This window comes from Mytilus trossulus, chromosome 2 (assembly GCF_036588685.1).
Source record: "Mytilus trossulus isolate FHL-02 chromosome 2, PNRI_Mtr1.1.1.hap1, whole genome shotgun sequence".
In the NCBI taxonomy this organism is placed as follows: domain Eukaryota; kingdom Metazoa; phylum Mollusca; class Bivalvia; order Mytilida; family Mytilidae; genus Mytilus; species Mytilus trossulus.
Window position 1 is genome coordinate 96858208 of NC_086374.1, and position 24528 is coordinate 96882735.

The window sequence follows — 24528 nt, forward strand, 5'->3', positions numbered from 1 at the left end:
AAATAAAGTGCTGCTTTGTGACAAATAGGTGACATAAAATTTTAAAAGTACAGAAAATAAATGAAATTGAGATCAGATGCATTCATATAACAAGTTAAAATATGAGCCATTGCGTACTAATGATACTCCAGCTATCATTTACAGCAGAATGCATCAAGTGTGTAGGTAAAGGTATAATCTTTGGTTAGCTTGCTTGTAAGCTGACCAGTTAAGTCAATATAATGCTAGGTATATACTACCCTCCTTTCGAAGTAGTTTATACGGTAGTCATACAGACAGATAAAGTTGATTAAATGTTAGACTAGTCTACTCTTAAAGGAGATGGGATTACTTAACCTAAAAATTTGTAAGGGTTCCACGGAACCCAGTGTCTCGCCTACTTTTGCTGAAAATCACAGGCTAAACAAAAATGAGGGAAAAAATCAATAAAATTTTTCATCTTTATACTATCTTTTGATTGTAAGAAGCTTCTGTCCAAGTTTGGTAAAAATCCAGGATAGTCTATGAATCTTATAAACCAAAATCCCACCTGCGCTTTCTCAATGAAATTTTAACAGTGTGTTGTACTACTTTTGGGACAAATTATATCAAAATTATAGAAAACTTCATCTGCTCTAACTCAAAATATGGACAATTTTATGTTGAGGGCGTCTTGAAATCTTTTGACAGCTTCTGAAGTGCTAATTTTTAACCTTTTTCAGCTGGACCAAATCACTACTTTCCTTAAAAAAAATTGGACCCAAATTATTTTACAGTGTAATTTCACCCCCATTATATTATATTTAAGAGCAATACTGGATTCAAAATAAAACAAGGATATTATTAAAAAAGAAATACAGAATGCACAGACACTTTGATGAGGGGCGTAAAGAAGGATATCTGCATGAAAGAACATGAAATGAAATTGCCATATCACAATAAACGAACAATTAAAAATTTCTTGAACATGTATTGATCTTTTATCGATTTCATGAAACAAGGTGAATAACAAATAATAAATAGTTACAAGATACCACAGCTACTCTTTGATTTGCTCCTAAAAAAAAACAAAGGTTAATAATAACAAAACTTGCAAAAAACAAGCAACTTTGGTACCAACATGTTTAACTGTCTAACTTGATCTGTTGTCAGTGTTGATTGTAACTGTGTGTTTCTATTTCTGGTCGCATTATGATTAGCCAGAGAAATCTCTGTTTTAGCTCATACTTTTTTCAGCAATTTTTCATTTTTGGGTAAAACGCCTGAAAAGCAAGGATTTCTGTCAAATCCTTATTATTAGAAAGACGATTATTATTGGCTGCATTAAACAACTTTTCTTATAACCCCATTGACTCCAGCTTGTTGTATAAATCTTTTGCAACGTGAAGAAAAAAAATTGAGCATCAGCACCAACAGGGACAAAAAGAGACCGGGGAAAGGAACTGTCAAGATGTTGTTATTTTCAATACAGCTTTGAATGGAAAGTGTCCACTAACTGAATGTGGTCAAATGACAGTCTGTCTAAAGTATAATACCAGAGACTAGATATATATATACACATGTGTATGAATGTCTCTGATTATACTTGTATTTTTAATCTAGATCCTTTTCAAGGTCTTCTAGTAGTACTGAACAAGAACAATTTACCATCAGAAATTGCAGTTTTTCTCAAATTATTTTTTACAGGAACTCTTAAGGAAACTGTTAATTGACAGAAAATTCCGCATTTTCCTATCTTAGTCAGATAAAAAAAAAGTAGTTTTTGATATATGAAGTAAAAATATTTATGTGAAAATATCAACACAATGCCGAATTTATACTATATATTTCTTCATTATTCAATTAATGGTAAAGTAAGGTTAACTGGTAACTGGTCCTCAACCAGTACATATCTGTGAAGCCAGGTTCTCGTCTTGAACTTGACCTTATTTCCCATGGATCAGTGATCAAGGTTAAACAAGTCATGATTATTTTACTTTCTCAGATATGTTTAAGCAGTAAGCCAACTGTATGTGGTGTATGAAATAATTGTAAGGTTTACAAATCTTTCTGGCTGGTATCATTTGACCATGACCTTATTTTAATGTTTCAATGGCCAATGTTACGTTTTCATGGTTACATTATTCTTAATTTATTTCATGTAATAGGTCAACTTTGCCAACTTGTGTTATAGACAAGTCATGCCATTTTCGAGTATGGACTGATGTCCCATGTCTACCTGGCAGGGTTATCTGAGCTTGACCTTATTTTGAATTTTTCATTGCTTAATGTTCAATACAAAATTTAATCCTGGTTTCTATGATGAATTAATTTAGTTTTCTTGGTAAAATATTCTCTATCTCACATGTATCATCTGACCTTGACCTCATATGCATGTTTCATCTGGTCATTGTTTTGTTATTCATGGTTTGTTGGCTGGTTTCTCAGAAACTGAGCAATATATCAACTATATTTGGTTAATGGAATTATAAATTGTCATGAGTTCATGTATATCTAAAAGGGTAAATCTGACCTTGACCTCCTAGTCATGGAACTTTGGAAAAAGTTACTTGTAGTTTAACCTTTTATTTTCAAGGTTTTTAACATAGAATCATGGTAAAATAAAGCCTAAAGCAGTGAGATATATCTGAAATTGCCCTCTTGTTTTATTAGTTTTTATTTTTTTTTAAACTACCTCTCAGGTACTGCAAGTAATTGTGTGTCTTTAGGGATTTTGTGCTTTTTATCACTCTTCCGCCACATTCTATATGTGCCTGTAACTTAGTGATTGTTGTTAGTTGCTGTATAGCATGTTTGTTTTGCTTTCATGGATTTGTACATAAACCAGGTAATTTTTACTCATTTACATTGTTTAACATTTGTCATTTGTCTCCAATAGCTTGCTATGCTGTATTGGTTTTGTTCATTGTTGAAGGTCGTGTATAGAGTAACCTATTATTATTTATTTCTACTCAACTAGGCCTCTGATGAATAGTTGTCTCATTGGCAATAATACCACATCTTATCTTAAAATATTTTGGATAATACAGCTGATGTATATAATAACAATATTTGTACTTATTATCCATTCGGTTTGAGCGTTCCAGATGTAGATAAATTCAGAATACACTTTAGAAGCACCAACATTACTTAAAAGCTTTGTTTTCATTGGCAATAAATAAAACAAGCCATTTAACTCTTAAAAATTGATTAAGTCTACTTCTTCCAAACTTCTTATATTGCTTGTACACAAGTAATATATTTGTTTTCTAATTCAATTGTCTTTCCTTTAAGATAAACAATAAGTGTTGGAACTAATAGAGTTTTTTTAACTGATTTGTAAAGTTTGTTTTTATGTTGTATTGTTACACAACTCTCCCAGGTTAGGGGAGGGTTAAGATCGTGCTAGCATGTTTAACCTTGCCACATTCTGTATGTACGTGTCTAAACAAGTCAGGAACCTGTTATTAAGTGGAAGTTGTTTGTTGCTGTGTTACATATGGTGATTGTACATTAATAAGGCCATTATTTTTCTTGTTTCAGTTTGAATCGTTTTGCATTTGTCATTTTAGGGTTTTTATAGCTGACTACCAGGTATTCAGTATGGGCTTTGCTCATTGTTGAATGCTGTACAATGACCTATAATTGTTAATGTTTGTGCCATTTGATCTCTTGTGAAGTTATCTCATTGGAAATCATACATTTTCTTTTTTTATATCCAATGATAAAACCATTAACAAATGATAAGAATAGGCTCCAATGATAAAAGCGTTGACAAAATGATCTGATTTTTTAATTGACATGAAATGTACATTGATATACACTGTATTATACTCATACATTCCTCAAGTTTAAAGCACAAGTTTCAGTTTAAATATACATTATTTATAAAAACATTCTTACATTAAAGCAAAGCATATTTTGTTAAAATTGTTTTAATTGTTGTATAAAACTTTTTTCATAAAGAGCACTTAGAAATACACTTTGTATACAAGTATCACATGATTATTTAAAATTTTGTCACATGACCACCACATGATCTTAAAAAAAAATACCAAGATCACATGATTAACTTGGTTCTTCCTCACATAATTGACTCACTTACTCAGAAGCATATTTACATGCACATGAAGGACAGTTAATGAGTTATTCAAGTAAAATGCTATCTGGATAATTTATATACTGTGGATTTATTATTATTCGTGGAGTAAAAATTTATGTGGATTTTATGGGTATTGGTATTCCACAAATTTTTAATGTAGAAAAAAAGTATAAATTTTCTATAGGCTGGAAGTCAGACTATAGCGAAATCAAGATAATAAAATATCCATATTTTTTCCTAAATCCATGATTGAATTGAACAAAGTTGAATGAATCCACAGCACTCAGTTTCCATAGTCTTATAATCAAAAGATTATGACTTCTTTAGATGTCTAATTTAAAAACTATTTTGAAGATGCATCTTGATCTTATAAAGCATAATGAGATAAATGAACACTTTTCATGTGTGGATGAAACACAAGCTTCAAAGGATAAGAATTGACCAATCAGAACTGATACATCATAATCAATGTATAATTTAAATGCGATTTGTTCTTCTAATTACCAAAACTCTTCTATAAATATTACCAGCATGAGAAACAAGCTGATAAAAGCTATTATTATTTTTATGTACTTATAAAGTTAGTCTTTCGTATTATTATTGGTTTTCTTCTCTAAACTGCTGGTCAATTTGAGAAGAACAAATCAGTTTATCAAATTAAACGCAATATACTTGTACAAATAGCTGTTATCTAGCGACAAAGACCTTATCCCAAAAAGGACTTAGGCTTTTAACATAATACTTATTACCGGTACTCAATTCAGTGATATGATTCAAGGCTAAATTTTTTTCAATTCTTTATCCCATGCAACTTGTATTTTCTTGCATGTGCACTGCTTTTTAAGCAGAAAGAAGCAGAAAGTATACAGACATTTTACTAAGGAAACACAAACAGATGATTGCTATAATTTGGCAGCAATTCTATCAAACAGGTTATGTCCATGTTAAGGTATTAGCAACTTCAATTACAATTGTTTAAAATGTAGAGTGAAAACTGTTGTGACTTTCATTTTTATTGATTCATTGTTTTCTTGATGGGTAGTTGTAAATATTTCATGCAAATTTTCTACAATTAATTTAAATTAAAATGTCTTATTAAAAATTCACGATCAAGGATCTCTGATTTTCATATTCAAATTTTTATTTTAGACCATTTTGATATGATTGTCAATTTTGTTGAAAATCTCTTCTAAACATTTTATATAAGTTTGTTCTTTTAAAATAACCTTAACATGGACACAAACCATCAGACACTACATGAACATGTTCGGACATTCTAGTTATATATTCAATTCTCTTACAAGTCTCTCAAAATTATGCAAATGCATTAGTTTTCACCAATACAACTCAATAAATTACAAAAATGCTGATATTTGTTTATTACATTTAGTTATTAAATATGTACTATTTACATAGAGTATTATAAGAATGACAGAAGAAAGAAAAAGCAAAGTTTTCACACATTTTCAATAAAATATAATCTTTTCCAAGTACAATTTTAATCTATTATTACATATCATATCAGACAAGGTAATATTATCTATATGTTACCACGATTACATGAACACTTCTATTTTTTGTTAAATACTAGCTCAATCTTATTTTTAAAACCATGGTGGCTTCATTTCTAAGAAATGTTAAATTGAAAGAATAAATCTCAAGCATTAATTATTTTCCCCACTCAAAGTAAGTTTACAGGGAAATATCATTTAATAAAATAAAGGCACATCAAATTATCAATACAAGTTGTATTTCTTTCAACTCTTAGTAAGTTACAAAGGGAAGTAACTCGATGAACTAAAAAAATTGCATATTCATCACATTATTTTTTTTTGCACTAAGTCATGATTTCTTATCACAAATCTAACTTAGACTTTTTAAGCACAGTTTTTTTTATATACATTTCAATTTTACCAAAGTAAGACTTGAGAAATTTAAGATATAATAATGCAAGTTAAATCAGATATTAGATTGTTTCTCTCTTCAAAAAATTTATTTAGTAACTTTTAAAGCCTAAACGAATATATTTGAAATGCGCTTACATATATATAACATGTATCATGTGACAACCCTGAATATTCAATGCTTATTTATATAATTCTGAAAAAACTATACACTACACAACTAGTTTCTAATTCCTATTGGGCTTTCTTAGACCCTATATAACTTCAAATGATCTAAATATTAAAACAGATGTGAATTTATGCATATCTTAAAATCTAGTCACAAGAATCATGTAAATTTATCATTGTGTACTGAAAAAAAATCACAACTCTGCCTCAAGTCATAAATCACAACTTTTCTTGCAGGACTTTTCAATTTCTTAATGTAAAATATCATAAAAATCCAATATTTCATATATATTATAAAAATTATTATTTGTCACAACTTAGTGTACTTTTCCAGTACTTATAACTGCTTCAAAAAAAAAGTTACACCCTTCAAACGTTTGCAACAACTGACTGTAGGATAATGCAGACATAAGTTAGGATTTGATAAAAATCAAACAACTGATGACCATTCCAAAATCTACTGATTCAAATATATTTTAAATTATTCGCAGAATATCCTTTTGGGTATTTTAAGCCAAAATACATTAAAGAAAAAAAGTTGATATCTGCAAACTAACTTTCTTACAACAGGTATTTTTTTTTATATTTACATTGTTGATCGTACAATGTACCTGATTTCTTTTTCACGCCATTATTTCAAATCATTTTGTCTATAGGAATTGAACTTTGTATTTGATATACCTAAACAAGATTTTTTTTCAGCAGGTTTTTGATTTTTAAATAGGCAACCATTTATAACCTCTATTTTCTCTGAAAACTTGTTCATATTTACAAATGAATAGCTTCCATTGTAATTGTAAAATGGTTAGCACAAGTAAAATATATTATTTTTTCTTATCATCTACTTATATACCTATAAACTTACTTGTTTCTATCATGAAAATTACAGCACCAAAATTTGAGATAATTTTGTACTACTTTATGATGAAATAGGAAATGGGAATAACCTAACGACAAAAAATTTCAAAGCAAACAATTATTTTTTTTAGATTATTTGTAAATGGCAATATTTGTATACCAGGAAAGACCAGTTCAAGCAACAATATAATGCTTAGAGCTGTTCCAAAATTAATCACATTAGATTGGAGGCACTTTATTCATGTTATTAGACCCCAACAACCCATGCAATAAAAATGTCCATTTTGTATAATTCTATCAAAATTCAAAGGTTAATTGAACCACACTTATTAAATTATTTTGAGTGTTTCCTCTGCCCATCCCCCACATGATAAATTTTGGAACAGCCCATAATTAACTTTGCATGTCATGTTTAAAATATGTTTAAATATTTCTATAGTTATAATCCATACATTAATAATCAATATCAAAAGTACTGGTCCGATTAATTACAAACAGATTTGAAAAACTTGGTCCAAAATTATGATTAGAATAATTTGAAAATCTAACCATACACATGTACATTACATGTATTTAATACATATCACCTCATTTATAAACATCTTATTATTAGCCATGTAGCACCAAAAAATCTCATTGCAAAAAAAATTATCACATTTTTTCTTCTGAAAGATGACATTTTGGTTGGATATCACACTATATGCTGTTTAATTGGAATCTTCCATTTAAATTGTGCAGACGACAGATAAATTGGTACAATACAAATACTCCAACAAAATCCTAGGCAGTGAAAGATGTAGGAATTTTATTTCCATTTATGAAATTGACATGTGCAACATTAACTGAGTGCAATTTGTTCATTATAAATATAAAACTAAGATGTGGTATGATTGCCAATGAGACAACTCTCACTCAGAGACAAAATGATGTCAAATTAATTAAGCAACTATGGGTTACTGTTAAGCTTTCAACAATGAGCAAAACCATGTCTTTTACAACTTTTTCTTAAACCTAGCCAAACAAAAAGTATGCATGGTTTAGGGATTAATCTGTGAGAAAAATCAGGTAGGTAGGTAGGATTTCTTATGAAAGGTACATCCAAATGTCAATATGTGATCAATAGAATAAGAGAATTGTACTAAAAGTAACACTGAAATAATGTCTGAACAAAATAATGTATCAAAATTGTTCAAAAATGACTTGAATGTATTATGTAGTTATTTTGGTATGTAATGCTACAGCTGCAGTATAATTAGTGCCAGGTTCCTACTTTTCATTTATATTTATTTCCAAAATAATTAGTTATTTCAATATTTATAATTTAACCTAAATCTTTCACTGCATAGATGACAATCTGTAAATGCTTGGTGTACAATGACAATTCTTTAACTGAAGGGGGTCTAGAATAAATACATGTGCAAAAAAGAATCTACTAGTCGTTTAGGCTTCATACAATAGCCAGATACTTCTTTTAATATGAAATAACACTTATAACTGACAACCCTTATTGAGTTTTTTTATAATTCTAAACATTACAAACTTATAAGAGTCGATTAAAATTAAGGCGAATAAAAAAAATCTGTGACAACCTTGAAAAGAAAGCATTCTGCCTCAACACAAATTTTTATACTACATTTGTACTTGTTAAAAAATACATGAACAATTCATTTAATCTTTTTTGCTGGCAATTAAAATGTTAATTTATAAACAATTTATACAAGTTATATATTACTGACCATTGTCTTTGGCAGGTAAAACCTAAAACATACACTGTATTATGCTATTGTGCTTATATTTGGGGAAAAGGCAGGGGGGAGTTGAACTATATAAAATATTTCAAGAATAGATTGATGTAGATTGGAATCAAGTCTCGAAAATATTCTTCGAAAAGTCAGTTATTCTGAAGTGATTTTATATACAAATGAATACGAATTTGGAATTATTTATATATTTAAAAATGATATTTATCTATGCCTCTATACGATCTCTTTGTTCTCTTGTATATTGTACTATCATAATATAATTATTTTCAAATCCAAGTTCTTGATTATGAAAAACAACATATGGCTATGCAAAGACATCATTTTTCTTTTTTTCAAGTCAACTATTCTGATATAAACATATATATCATATATGCTTGTGCCTTGTGGACACTTAAAAAAAGACATTTTTTTTTAATTTGCTTGGCCTGCCTGTGTTTGACAAAATGATAACACCTAGGTAAAATTTTCTATGATAAGTTTACATTAATCACCGTTGTATAAGACTTAGTATTTCTTGAATGGTTGCTTTAACGTCGTTGGTCAACTTGATTCCACTCGCTGGGTTTGCACTGTTGTAGATCTTTAACTGTTCACTATGAGCCTTCAATTGTGATAACAATTCTTTAGCATGAAACTTGGCATGTACTGTTAAATTGTCAATAAAATGTGAACATAGTTCATGAAAAGTTAAAATTTGTTCCGACAGAACCATAAAATTTGTGCTCGTTTTGTTCCCGGCAGCTGTCAGTGACTCTATACAACTATTCAATTCATTAGCAGACTTTAAAACACTTTCCTGTGTCACTTTGGGAGCATCTGAATCAGAATTAGGTCCAGAATATTTTTCAGGCACTGTTTCCAAAGTATCAATCATGGACTTTGACATAAGTGCTGATTGTAGTCCAGATTGAATATTTTTTGGTAAAACAGGTTTATAAATATTGTCATCTTTACTAACATGAGATTTATAATTCAGATCTGATAATGGTCGTGCACCTTCATGTCTCTCAGAAAATGATTCTCGGCCATTTTCATTTCTCGTAAAAGGTTTGAAAGGCCCACCATAATCAGAATTGCCTGGTTTTTGTGATTGAAACATTGCAACTTTTGACAAAACAGAATATCCTTCTGCTTGTTCCTCAGTAATAGATTCTGAAGTATTTCCACTCCACGAGTTTGTAACATTTATATTTTCAGCTGCAGGAGATTCACTTTGCAAAGGATAGTCTCCTGTCGAAGCAGATCTCATTTTATGAGAAAAGGTGGGTCGAGGCGATTTATAATCCGAATGTTTACGTGAATCAAGAACTGAATCTGGACTTCCAATTAATGTCGAGTCTGTGCTAGCTGGACTATGATCAATTCCAACTAAAGGTTTATGTAAAGGTTGAATAACATGTGGGGGATGATCCGTCTCACTACGAGGTTCAAACATACGTGATAACCTTGGACTAGGTTTGGGTTTTTGATCAGGAAAGTTTCTAGCTAACTCATTATTACTATGTGTCACGTCAGACTTTTGTCTCTGTAACCCAGTGCTAGGAAGGTTTTGATTATCAACTATACCATATTGTGACTGAGATTTTACAAAACTACTTGGCTTCACATTAGGTTCTGGCTTTATACCTGGATCACTATTTTCTCGTTGACCATGTGAAACTAGTTTTTCTGCAGCATCTTGTACTGCTTCAACCGGCATTAAGTTAGGACATGATGCAACACTAGCAGTATCAGTTCCTGAATCCTGATCGTCCACTACAGGCAGGTCAGGAATTTGATTTCTTTCTACTTCAGATTCCATTGAAGCTAGATAGGCCTCTATCCGTCGGCCTTTAGGAATAGTTCCATACCTACTGATTGCTTTTGTCACATTATTTACGTCTAGCCGTCCTATTGTCACACTACTTTCTGCATCACGAGTCTTATTAGTCCTACCTGATGACTGTCGCCTAATGAGAGCCTGCTGTGGTAACGGTAATGCTTTTTTAGGATAAAATTTCCCTTTATAATTAGATACCATGTCTTTTGTTTCTTCAGTACTTGTCTCCTTAGAAACACGGTGAGCACTTTCACCACTTTCAATACTATATTGTCGTTGGTATGGCAAATTAAAACTTCGCCCACTACTTCTCTCTTTAGAATGTTCGAAAGCAGAAGATTTCACAGCACTATCAGTATTGATCAAATATTTCGATTTGTCAATTTGAGCACGTTTTAAACTTTCGGTACTACTTTGTGAAATCCCACTATCCTCCATTTTCACATCCTTTCCATCTCTTTGATAACTTTTTGGCGAGCCTAATTCTAGTCGTTTTGAAGGCTGCAGTGAAATAGTTAAACCAACATCACTACCAGTTTCATGATATTCATCATCGTCATAATTTTCTAAGAGAACTGAGCTTTCAATTTTAGCTTTCTGAAGTTTCATTTTAGCCTTCAGTTCATTTTCCATTTCTTTTTGGCTATCAGTTGGATCCTTACATGATGTAGTCCTTCTTGGAGGAGCAGGAGCAGGTCCACCCTTTTTCTTAGCAGCAGCAGCCTTGGCAATAACTGCTTTGGAGACTTGTTGACGTAACAAAACATCAACATTATCCTCCTTTGGTGGCAGCCCTCGTCTAGTAACTGGTGGTGTAGGACCTAAAGAGAATATTGAAAGAGATAATTAAATTGCATTATAACATATGAAATAAAGAAATCAGATTTAAGGTAAATTCTTGCAGATTGTCATACTAACATTTTTTTAAAAGTAGCATTAAGTATGTGTTATTCTATGTTTCAAATTTAAAGAAACTACTCAAGAAATATATAATATCAGAGTCTCTGATAACATATCAACTACTATATTTGCCTAAATAAAAATAACTAGAGGCTCTAAAGAGCCTGTGTCGCTCACCTTGGTCTATGTGCATATTAAAGGACACAAATGGATTCATGACAAAATTGTATTTTGGTGATGGTGATGTGTTGGAAGTTCTTACTTTTCTGAACGTTCTTGCTTCTTACAATTATATCTATAATGAACCTTGCCCATTAGTAACAGAGAAAAATATTTGGTAAAAATTTACATAAATTTACCGAATTAATGAAAATTGTTAAAAATTGACTATAAAGGGCAATAACTCCTTAAGGGGTCAATTGACCATTTAGGTCATGTTGACTTATTTGTAGATCTTACTTTGCTGAACATTATTGCTGTTTACAGTTTATCTCTATCTATAATAGTATTCAAGATAATAACCAAAAACGGCAAAATTTCTTTAAAAATTACCAATTGGAGGGCAGCAAGCCAACAACCGATTGTCCAATTCATCTGAAAATTTCAGGGCAGATAGATATTGACCTGATAAACATTTTTATCCCATGTCAAATTTCCTCAAAATGCTTTGGTTTTTGAGTTATAAGCCAAAAACTGCATTTTACCCCTATGTTCTATTTTTAGCCATGGCAGCCATCTTGGTTGGTTGACCGGGTCACGCCACACAATTTTTAAACTAGATACCCCAAAGATGATTGTGGCCAAGTTTGGATTAATTTGGCTCAGTAGTTTCAGAGGAGAAGATTTTTGTAAAAGATTACTTAGATTTATGAAAAATGGTTAAAAATTGACTATAAAGGGCAATAACTCCTAAAGGGGTCAACTGACCATTTCGGTCATGTTGACTTATTTGTAAATCTAACTTTGCTGAACATTATTACTGTTTACAGTTTATCTCTATCTATAATAATATTCAAGATAATAACCAAAAACAGCAAAATTTCCTCAAAATTACCAATTCAGGGGCAGCAACCCAACAACAGGTTAACCGATACATCTGAAAATTTCAGGGCAGATAGATCTTGACCTGATAAACATTTTCTCCCAGTCAGATTTCCTCTAAATGCTTTGGTTTTTGAGTTATAAGCCAAAAACTGCATTTTACCCCTATGTTCTATTTTTAGCCGTGGCGGCCATCTTGGTTGAATGACCGGGTCACGCCACACATTTTTTAAACTAGTTACCCCAATGATGATTGTGGCCAAGTTTGGCTTGATTTGGCCCAGTAGTTTCAGAGGAGAAGATTTTTGTAAAAGTTAACGACGACGGACGACGACGACAGACGACGGACGCAAAGTGATGGGAAAAGCTCACTTGGCCCTTCGGGCCAGGTGAGCTAAAAATCTTAAATTGAACAATTGAAGCTTATTTAAAATTAAAGATCAAAACATATATAAATAGTCCATTGCAAACAGTTTGTTTTGTAGCCGCCCAGTTTACCTGGCTAAAACGATGAAACTGGTATCAATAGTCTATTTTTGATATCTTGATCATAAATCACAATACACTTGGTATTTTTTCTTCCTTCCTAATGGACAGTATAAAATAAGATGAAGTATGATTGCCAATGATACAACTATCCACCGCTGACCAAATGATGTATGTCAAAAAGGTGAATCTGATATACTGCAGTACCAGCTAAACTATTTTTTTAAGAAATAATCAACAGTGACTATAAAACCCAACACTTCATGGTTTTCCAAGAACAAAAATGTCTTTACTTCAAGGATTTTTAACTGCTTGTTATGTAAAATGTGTTGTCTCCCTTGACAAAATTCTTTCCCTAACAAAAAACTTAAAAAAAGAAAAAAATATTGAGTGGCTAACCTTTAATAATTCTTTCAAATAAGTGAAAATAAGGATAGAACACTTTTGACTATAATTCAAGGTTTACCATTGATTATCTTTTTCGCTCTTTAATTGAATAATGAGTTATTCAGAAACAGTAGTAGAAAGTTGTCCTTCAACATTTAAAAAATGCAAGTTTGGTGGGACAATACAAATCAGTCTCTGTCATTAGTGTAGAAAACAAGGGTTATATTATACAATAAATCAGTCTCTGCTGTTTATGAAGAAAAAAGGGTTATATTATACAATCAGTCTTTTGGGGAAATAAATCTGTAGTTTCATTCATTTTGACAAACCTAATTTTAAAGATTATGGTGTATACCTGCACTGATCCTTCCCTCCCCAAGATCAGGACTATCCAATCCTTGTAAGTTAGCACCAGAACGTACCTGCACTGATCCTTCCCTCCCCAAGATCAGGACTACCCAATCCTTGTAAGTTAGCACCAGAAGGTACCTGCACTGATCCTTCCCTCCCCAAGATCAGGACTATCTAATCCTTGTAAGTTAGCACCAGAACGTACCTGCACTGATCCTTCCCTCCCCAAGACCAGGACTATCTAATCATTGTAAGTAAGCACCAGAATGTACCTGCACTGATCCTGCCCTCCCCAAGATCAGGACTATCCAATCCTTGTAACAAGGTGTAATTTAGCACCAGAACATACCTGCACTGATCCTTCCCTCCCCAAGATCAGGACTATCTAATCCTTGTAAGTTAGCACCAGAACGTACCTGCACTGATCCTTCCCTCCCCAAGATCAGGACTATCTAATCCTTGTAAGTTAGCACCAGAATGTACCTGCACTGATCCCGCCCTCCTCAAGGTCAGGACTATCTAATCATTGTAAGTTAGCACCAGAACGTACCTGCACTGATCCTGCCCTCCCCAAGATCAGGACTATCTAATCCTTGTAAGTTAGCACCAGAACGTACCTACACAGATCCTGCTCTCCCCAAGATCAGGACTATCTAATCCTTGTAAGTAAGCACCAGAACGTACCTACACAGATCCTGCCCTCCCCAAGATCAGGACTATCTAATCCTTGTAAGTTAGCACCAGAACGTACCTGCACTGATCCTGCCCTCCCCAAGATCAGGACTATCCAAGCCTTGTAAGTTAGCACCAGAACGATTCTTCTTTGGGGGAAGTAAACCTTGAAATTTCTTTGGATCTTTATCCAATTCTTTCTCAATCTCTGAAAGAATAAAACAGAACAATCATTTTTAACATTTTCTCTATCGTGAATGAAATTAAACAGATTAAATTTAACATAAGTATTAACCTTAAAATCAATTCCTATTCAGAAGTCTGTTCTCAAAATGTCAGAGTTTTTAATCCAATTTTCAGAGATAAGTGAGCTAGGAAAATCAAAATACATATACAATTAATGTATATTTTGTATATGAAATTTTCTTAAGAATATACAAATGACACTTGGTGATGCAATTTCACATTTTATGTTTCAAATCCACTCAGACCTGTAATATTCTTTCTTGTTCTTTTTTTTTTTTAACCTTGTTGGCAAACATTAATCTATTCTATTTTCTCAATAAGTTAATCACAGTATTTAAAATCGATATTTTATGTAAAATAAATTGTTCAAATTAATAGATTGGAAAATCCAAATTTCAATTGAGCCTGCACTTTCAATCTTTCTCTTTAGAATATCAGATTTGATAGGTATATATTTCCAATGCCTTGTTTACAAAATATAATGGTAATGGAATTCAATTGGTTGAAACGTAGAGAATAACCATCCAGCATTGAGTGTTTCACAGTAAATTCTATACGATTAAGATTCAAATGAATTATAGTCTTTCATAATGTTCATTAAAAATTATTCTGCATCTTATTTATAGTGAATTATGCGTTCTGGATGACTGGTACCAAATTGACCATAACCTAAGCAAAAGCACAATCGTTTTTTTTTAATGTTAAAAGACTACCTTCACTAATACTGGATTTTTCGAACATATGTTCTAATACGTTGTGAATTTCTTTGAAAGTTGGTCTGTCTTTAGGATCCCATTGCCAACCTACAAAAAAATTACAATTTAGAAAATTAATATACCAATTCTAACTTAATATTTGAAACAATTCAACTAAATACATATTATTAATTTCAAAAAAGGATTAACTATAAAAAATTGATTAATTCCATTTTATATCTCTTTCCTTTATTAATTTAAACTTGTTAGATAATAATGATTCATCTAAAATAAAAGTTTTTAAATTGCAAATTTTGTCATTTTAATTAAAAAAAATTCTATCCTGCAATCAATATGTAAAAAATCCAGGTCAACCTGCTTTTCTTTTCAAAGAATATATCATCTGTGTGTACATAAAGGAAAATATTTTTTATTTTTTTTACATAATGGTGCAAGACGTAGTGACGTTTTTTTTCCATTTATAACATTAACAGCTGTTCCATGTAACTTTGTACAGATGAAATAGAAGACCTTCAGTCTGCAGCCATCATTGTACAAATCTTCTGGATGAAAGGATAAATACAAACACAAAATCTTTTATTATTTGCTTGGTTAGTTTCATATGTCTCTTGTTTATTAAATGTTTTAATGTACAATAAATGGGTATTAACACTAAGGGATAGTAAGAATTAAAGGGAGATAATAAACTCTTACATCTCATCATCAGTTCATATACACTGGCAGGACATCCAGCTGGTCTGTCCATCCTGTAACCCCTCTCTAATAAATGGTACACCTCGGTCAATTCCACTCCTGGATAGGGAGACATCCCAAAAGTAGCCAACTCCCACAGTAATACACCAAATGCTAGAAAATAATCAAACAATAATAAGATGTTAAAGTTATCATGCATAACGAAATTTAGAGATACCTTATTTTCCAGTTTTAGTTTTGAAAACATGCTTTAATCAAACTATATACATTATATAGCTGAATGTATATTTGTTTTTTAATGATTTGCAAACTTAATTTCTAACATTTGTTTTGATGCTTGTAATTAGTTGAGAAAGATGAATAATTTTTTTGATACCTGTTTTACCCTTATCTGCTTACCCTTCTGGAGCAGCTGAGATCAAGGCTAGTTGACCAATCAACACTGATAATTAACTCATGTGGTACAAGCTTTCATCAATTGATGTATAGTTACTAATGAGTGACAATGTGTTAGGTCACTCATTGAATATTTTTTTATATTGGAATTCCTGGATAAGTTATTCGTTACTTTTTATTTCTTTTCTATATCTACCCTAGACATCTGACCTTGTAGAGAACCTATTAAATGCCAACCCTTCAGTTTAATCCTATTTCTATACCTACCCCATACATCAGATCTTGTTGAAAATCTGTTAAATGCCAACCCTTCAGGTGCTGTCCATTTGATAGGAAACTTAGCTCCAGCATGGGCTGTGTAAGTATCGTCTTTCATTAATCTGGCCAAACCAAAGTCGGCTACTTTAAGTAGATGGCTTTCCCCTACCAGACAGTTTCTAGCTGCCAAATCTCTGCAATAAAAAAAAAATCTTTTAAAGGGAGAGAGTCTTAAATTCTGTATAATCTTTCCTATATCCTGGTTTAATCTTGATCTTCAAACAAACTCAAAAGTATAAATGCAGTTGTGTGAAATCCTTTTTATGGAGCCTGCAACTTTTTGTCTAAAAAAAAGAGCGAGACAGAGAGATCCTACATTCCTTCCGCGGCAGAGTTCACAAATTTTCATTCTGTGGTTAAAGTTTTTGGGATTTTATCAACTATCTTAAACTATCCTGGATTTCCACCAAGCTTGTATTGTATTGAATTTTATGTCATAATTAAACTGTAGTTATTTTTTCCTAGTATAGGCAATGTGATTAGTGAATAAAATTATGTATTATATTTATTTGTTCCCGTTTTGATGCTATTTTGATCAATAACATTTATATATGATTTTGACTAGAATTTTCAAATGATTTATACGAAAAACTTTACAATTTCTGAGTTATTTTTGACTAGATTCCCTCATGTTAATTTGAAAAAAATATTCATTGATATTTGATTCTAGATTTTAGAGAATTCAAGCACTTTCAATCAAAGAGTATTCTTTCAATTTATCCAATAACAAATATCCTATTCAGTTTCTTTGAGAAAAGCTTCTTTTTAAATGTTTTATACAGTAAGTATCTTTGATATTTTTTCTCAATACCAGGAGCTATATGTATAACAATTACTACCTATGTATAAACATTCTAGCCTCTAGATAGGCCATTCCTGAAGCTATCTGTGTTGCCATGTACATAAGAATGGTGGCTCCTATATCTTCCTTGTTAGCACTACGCATGAAATCAAGGAGGTTTCCATTAGGCATGAACTCTGTTACAATGTAAAAGGGTGGTTCCCTGGTACAAACACCTTCAAATATACAATATAGTAAATCAGAAACGGTTCATGTATAACAAGAGCAAAACACTTTGTAATCAGTATGCTGTCATGCTGTAATGAATATTCATTTACAGTGCAACCTGTCTTATAAGACACACTTGGGGACAAATAATCAGATTAAGCTGGGTGTAGGTATACTGTTTTTTTCAGCAAAATTTGACATATTTTTTTGGACCAGAAAAATGTGATGTTTTAAGCAATTTGTTGGAATACTCAGCAGTCAGATAAGGCAGGTTACACTGTTTTTACAGGTAAAGCAATTTGTTGGAATACTCAGCAGTCAGATAAGGCAGGTTACACTGTATTTACAGTTAAGGTGGTATGGGAGTCTAAAATAAAAATGATAGAATTTGTCCATACTTTGTCAAAATGTAGTATCTATTGATACATGTTCAAAAATATTATAAAAATGATAGGTCACCGTGCATTTTCTCAAGCTACAGGTTGTGACAAAATGACAAATTTTGTATGGATTATACAGGAAAAAACACAATTTTGTGAATAGAAACTAAACAAAATGATAGAATTGTATAATAGTTTAGAAAAAGATAGCTTTCAGACAATGCTTTAAGAATATCAAAAGAAAAGATAGGGTCACCGTACGTTTTTTCCGGCTAAAAGACAAAATAGGAAAATTTCATGAAGAGTCCTTCAGAAAATGCACTGTTTTAGAGTTACCTCCCCTTAAAATGCCAATTTGAAAATATTAAAAAAAAAAAAAAAAATAATCTACACTTGTAAAAATATTAATTTATATTCTTGTAAATTGGTACTTTTAAATGAAAATTCACATTAAATATCTGAATTCCTGCATCCAAATTTGCTAACTTGATAAAAAATATGGACCTTAGATTCTCTGTTTTTTACAATCCAAGATGGCGAAAGGACACCCATACCACCTTAAAGCAATTTGTTGGAATACTCAGGTGTCAGATAAGGCAGGTTACACTGTATTTACAGTTAAAGCAATTTGTTGGAATACTCAGGAGTCAGATAAGGCAGGTTACACTGTATTTACAGTTAAAGCAATTTGTTGGAATACTCAGGAGTCAGATAAGGCAGGTTACACTGTATTTATAGTTAAAGCAATTTGTTGGAATACTCAGGTGTCAGATAAGGCAGGTTACACTGTATCTACAGTTAAAGCAATTTGTTGGAATACTCAGGAGTCATATAAGGCAGTTTACACTGTATTTACAGTTAAAGCAATTTGTTGGAATACTCAGGAGTCAGATAAGGCAGGTTACACTGTATTTACAGTTAAAGCAATTTGTTGGAATACTCAGGAGTCAGATAAGGCAGGTTACACTGTATTTATAGTTAAAGCAATTTGTTGGAATACTCAGGAGTCAGATAAAGCAGGTTACACTGTATCTACAGTTAAAGCAATTTGTTGGAATACTCAGGAGTCATATAAGGCAGGTTACACTGTATTTACAGTTAAAGCAATTTGTTGGAATACTCAGGAGTCAGATTACAAGAGGTAGAAGATATATCTTTTTGTCAAAGTAAATGAAAACTTAAAGAAAATGTGTACCTTAGTTGAAATTTTAAATTCCTGGAAACTATACTCACGAAATCCATAAAAATTGATATCTCCCAAACAATATTTAATTCAAAGTATGAAACACCTGGACATCTTCTTCTGCTATCAGGTGTGTAAATGTTAGTTATAATCTTACCAAGTAACTGGACAAGATTAGGATCAGGTGTGTAAATGTTAGTTATAATCTTACCAAGTAACTGGACAAGATTAGGATCAGGTGTGTAAATGTTAGTTATAATCTTACCAAGTAACTGGACAAGATGAGGATCAGGTGTGTTTATATTATAATCTTACCAAGTAACTGGACAAGATTCGGATCAGGTGTGCTTATATTATAATCTTACCAAGTAACTAGACAAGATTAGGATCAGGTGTGTTTATATTATAATCTTACCAAGTAACTGGACAAGATTAGGATCAGGTGTGCTTATATTATAATCTTACCAAGTAACTAGACAAGATTAGGATCAGGTGTGTTTATATTATAATCTTACCAAGTAACTGGACTAGATTAGGATCAGGTGTGTTTATATTATAATCTTACCAAGTAACTGGACTAGATTAGGATCAGGTGTGCTTATATTATAATCTTACCAAGTAACTGGACTAGATTAGGATCAGGTGTGCTTATATTATAATCTTACGAAGTAACTGGACTAGATAAGGATCAGGTTTGCTTATATTATAATCTTAACAAGTAACTGGACTAGATTAGGATCAGGTGTGTTTATATTATAATCTTACCAAGTAACTGGACTAGATTAGGATCAGGTGTGCTTATATTATAATCTTACCAAGTAACTGGACTAGATTAGGATCAGGTGTGCTTATATTATAATCTTACGAAGTAACTGGACTAGATTAGGATCAGGTGTGCAAATATTATAATCTTACCAAGTAACTGGACTAGATTAGGATCAGGTGTGCTTATATTATAATCTTACCAAGTAACTGGACTAGATTAGGATGCTTCATCTCTTTCATAATGGCCGCCTCTTCAAGAAAATCTTTTAATGCCATGGTATCCTCCTGTATAAAAATAACTTCAGGTTTTAAAAAGATCACATCTATAGTGTTCTAAAGACAAAATCAGTAGATAAGAATGGTCATGTTTTGAAGCTTCAGTGCTTCCCCTTTATTCTAAAGAAAATATCATAATCAAGGATCTGAATAAGCAATGCAAAGGTAACCTCACTTATTGAGGTCGGATTTCCATATTCCTCGTCTGTGATCTTTATAGTTTTAGTTGTTTTATTCGTTGTTTGGTAGCTGTTTTATTCATGTTGTTTGGTAGTTGTTTTATTCATATTGTTTGATAGTTGTTTTATTCACGTTGTTTGGTAGTTGTTTTATTCATGTTGTTTGGTAGTTGTTTTATTCATGTTTGTTTTATTCATGTTGTTTGGTAGTTGTTTTATTCATGTTTGGTAGTTGTTTTATTCATGTTGTTTGGTAGTTGTTTTATTCAGGTTGTTTGGAAGTTGTTTTATTCATGTTTGGTAGCTGTTTTATTTGGTAGTTGTTTTATTCATGTTGTTTGGTAGTTGTTTTATTCATGTTGTTTGGAAGTTGTTTTATTCATGTTTGGTAGCTGTTTTATTTGGTAGTTGTTTTATTCATGTTGTTTGGTAGTTGTTTTATTCATGTTTGTTTTATTCATGTTGTTTGGTAGTTGTTTTATTCACGTTGTTTGGTAGTTGTTTTATTCATGTTGTTTGGTAGTTGTTTTATTCATGTTTGTTTTATTCATGTTGTTTGGTAGTTGTTTTATTCATGTTTGTTTTATTCATGTTGTTTGGTAGTTGTTTCTCATTATTTTATTTTTGATATTTTATGTATTGTATTTTTTCTGAAATTCCAAATTTTAGAGATACATTGAAACATGCAGAGCATTAAAGCAGACTTTTCAAACCTTAAGTGTTTTAACTGCCACAGTTTTGTTGTATCTCTTCCATATTGCTTCATATACATCTCCATACTGGCCACCACCTATTAAACATAAATATATATCAATACATATTAACTCATTCTGTAAATAAAAGAAACTTTAAAGCCTGTGTCACTCACAAAGGACACTCTACAACATTAAAGACAAGAATAGAATTCATGACAGAGTTCTTTGTTTTGGTGATGGTGATTTGGGGTAGATCTTACTTCACTGAACATTCTTGCTGCTATCTCTATCTATGATAAACTTGGCCTAGTAGTTTCAGGAGAAGATTTTTGTAAAAGTTAACAAACGACGGACGCCAAGTAACCTCTGGAAAATAATTTTGGTCATTTCGAAAAATGTCAATTGGATTTAAATCAATCAATATCAAAATAAGGACTTGTGGTATGATTGCAAATGAGACTTTCATTCACAGAGAATTAAGAATGTGGATGTTAGCAACTTAAGGTCACTGTATGGCTTTTCGCTAAGAGCAAAACACATACTTAGTAATAAGCTTAAAAGGCCCAGCATGACCAAATGTGACACAACTCAAATAAGAAAAAAACAACAGCTCGATTTATACTTAAAACATTAATTGAAAAATAAATATGAGACTGAAATCAATATGTCTGTTGCTTACTAAAACACATACAATAAAAAGATTACAAAAGCAACTCTACGGTAACTGCAGAACATTAATGACTTATAGTTGTCAACTTCTACGTCATTTGTAATCTGGTGGAGAGTTGTCTCATTGGCTATCATACCACGTGTTCTATATTTATTTCTAGGAAATTGAATGGCTGTGTAGAATGTTGTATGAAAACGTTCCAGGAAATAACAAACAAGAATCTGAAAGCATAATGCTTATATAATACCTCTGACTTATTTGAAAGTCAAATTTGCTTCAAATTCCTTAAATTGCAGATAACAGAATCACAAATTCAATCTTTATAAGCAAAAAATATAACCAGTAATGGAACCGGTGGTTGATATCACATATCTTATTACCTAATCTATGTTTCATTGCTATTTCTGTTCTTTCTATCTCCCATCGGTCTGGTTCTGGACTCAGACCAAATACGGTAGGTTTCTGGCGTTTAGGAGCGGGATATAGTAAAGTGGTTACCAGTCCATCTGAGTGAATTGAATGGTGATGGACCAGTTCAGCCAAGGTGTTGAACCGGTGTTCTGCTGTAACATACACCTAAAGAAGAAAAATTTATTAATGAAATTAGTGAAATGTAAAATATTTTCTTTTCCAGAAGTAAGTTCAAGAATTTGAACTGAGTCTGAATTCTATTTTTGACTTATTGTGAGTTTTTTTTTATGATATAAAAAATTCAGTTCAGATCGTTTATCCATTGTACATGTATACTGTCTTCCAATTTTTAAGAACCTGACAAATAAATTAAGACTTATCTACAAGGTAGGTCTACATATTAATATATGTGTGTCCAAAAGGTTGATAAATTACAAGAGTAAGGATTGAACAAAGGAAAATTTGCAAAAACTCTATAACCAGAGTAGATCGATAACCTTTGACACTTGTTGCTATAGCAATTTAACTTATAAGATAATAACATCTGGTGTGAAATACAAATTCTTCAAACTGACTTACCTTGCCATCAGAATCCTCACTTATTCTGTAGTGGTATACACGACCTTCAAATCTGACAGAAATCGACCTCTGACCAGGGCTACTTTCACTTTCTCTAACAAGGAAGCTTCCATTTATACCACTACTTAGGAGGTATTCTGATGCATTACGAGATATCTGACCATGGTACCAGGAGAATTTATCCAGACTGTTGACAGGGGCGATGTAGTTGCTAGGCACCCAGCCAAGGTCATTGGCCTTGTTTTTAACCTCACACCATTCCCCTCCTTTGTTGTAACCAAGGATAGTTATTTGTTCACCTTAAATAGAAACAAATATGAGTTACTAATCAGTTATAAATATAGAAACATAATATAATATCATATACATTGTACAATGCAGAACTTAAAAGCTAATGTTCATATTTTATTACTATAACTTTATAGATATGCAAAGTTCATATCTTATAACGCTTCCTGTGTATTGTACTATGAACTGGAAGAATTATAAAATAACTCAACCTTAGGGCAAATAATAAGGTCACATGTCACCAAATCCTTCCTTCTTGTTTTATTTTATGAATGAAATTATAGTACTTTAAGGAAATAAATCATCCAAAAATATAATTCTTACATGAATGGCATATCTTAAAATACTTCAATGGGATTGTTCAGTTAGAATTTTTCTTTTGGTTTACACTTAGAGAAACAATATCACTGAAATTCTTTCGTAATCTATTCATGAGCAATACACATGCAAGGGATCCTGAGGCTCTAAGAAAATTGAAATATGAGCTAATAAAAACACCACAGAACAGTTAATCCTCATTTATTGTCACTTACAAAAACAAATACAAGTAAGAATGAGAGCTTGAAAATATATAAATTCAGCAAAATTTCATGTATGATTTTGGCCCATCAAGGGCTTTAAAATTTAGATAATATCTCATTAAAATAAGGGTTTTTGAGGTAGGTGTTGTTTCATTTTCGATTTTTTTAAATTAAACATTTATATATTGCAGGGGCAGTCATTAATTTATGGCGGCTAACTCCTCATTTACAACATGTCAACTGTGGATTTGACAATAAATAAATGTCAATAAATATCAAATTTTCATTATAAGATTTGCTTTACAAACCTTTAAATATACTTAGTTGGTTTTCACCACCTTGCTGGAAATCATACAAAGCAACAAACAGGTTTGGGTCATCTTCACCCTGATTGGCTAACAGATTTTCTTTAGACATCCATTTTGTATCTAGCAGACCTAAGGGGGCATCAGGTAGTGGGCGTGTCTGCAGCAAGGAATCTGCAAATAAAAATAAAAATATTATTATAAATCATGTTTATGGAAAAATGGTAAAATTGTGTACAAATTTTTGATGTTCAATCCAATAGTATAAAGAAAATAACATATAAAATTATGTACATGTACCAGTTGCATTCTTTTCTTACACTATTTATACAGTGTGATTTTTAAAAATACATTCATGACATTTGTGTGTGCAACATGTGAAAGTTACACCTTGTACTATAAAAATGCACATGTGCATTCATTCCATGGCATGTTAATTTTGAACTGGAATCTAAATGTCAGAATTAGCTAAATACTGTAACTTGACTC

At 31.6% G+C, this 24528-nt stretch overlaps 1 protein-coding gene across 1 annotated transcript in view; it reads right to left on the minus strand.

Moving 5' to 3' along the window:
* Positions 1-3729: 3729 nt before the first annotated feature.
* The window catches only part of LOC134708465 (tyrosine-protein kinase Abl-like), a 28962-nt gene continuing 8163 nt past the window's right edge, over positions 3730-24528 (minus strand). The window contains exons 2-12 of the mRNA XM_063569017.1: positions 24043-24213; positions 22926-23224; positions 22316-22511; positions 21284-21360; positions 20316-20400; positions 17618-17795; positions 16728-16912; positions 16065-16217; positions 15369-15458; positions 14489-14617; positions 3730-11393 (exon numbers count right to left, since the gene is read on the minus strand). Coding sequence (XP_063425087.1) covers positions 9241-11393; positions 14489-14617; positions 15369-15458; positions 16065-16217; positions 16728-16912; positions 17618-17795; positions 20316-20400; positions 21284-21360; positions 22316-22511; positions 22926-23224; positions 24043-24213 — 3716 coding nt within the window. The 3' untranslated portion in view covers positions 3730-9240. The remainder of the gene's footprint in view (positions 11394-14488; positions 14618-15368; positions 15459-16064; positions 16218-16727; positions 16913-17617; positions 17796-20315; positions 20401-21283; positions 21361-22315; positions 22512-22925; positions 23225-24042; positions 24214-24528) is intronic.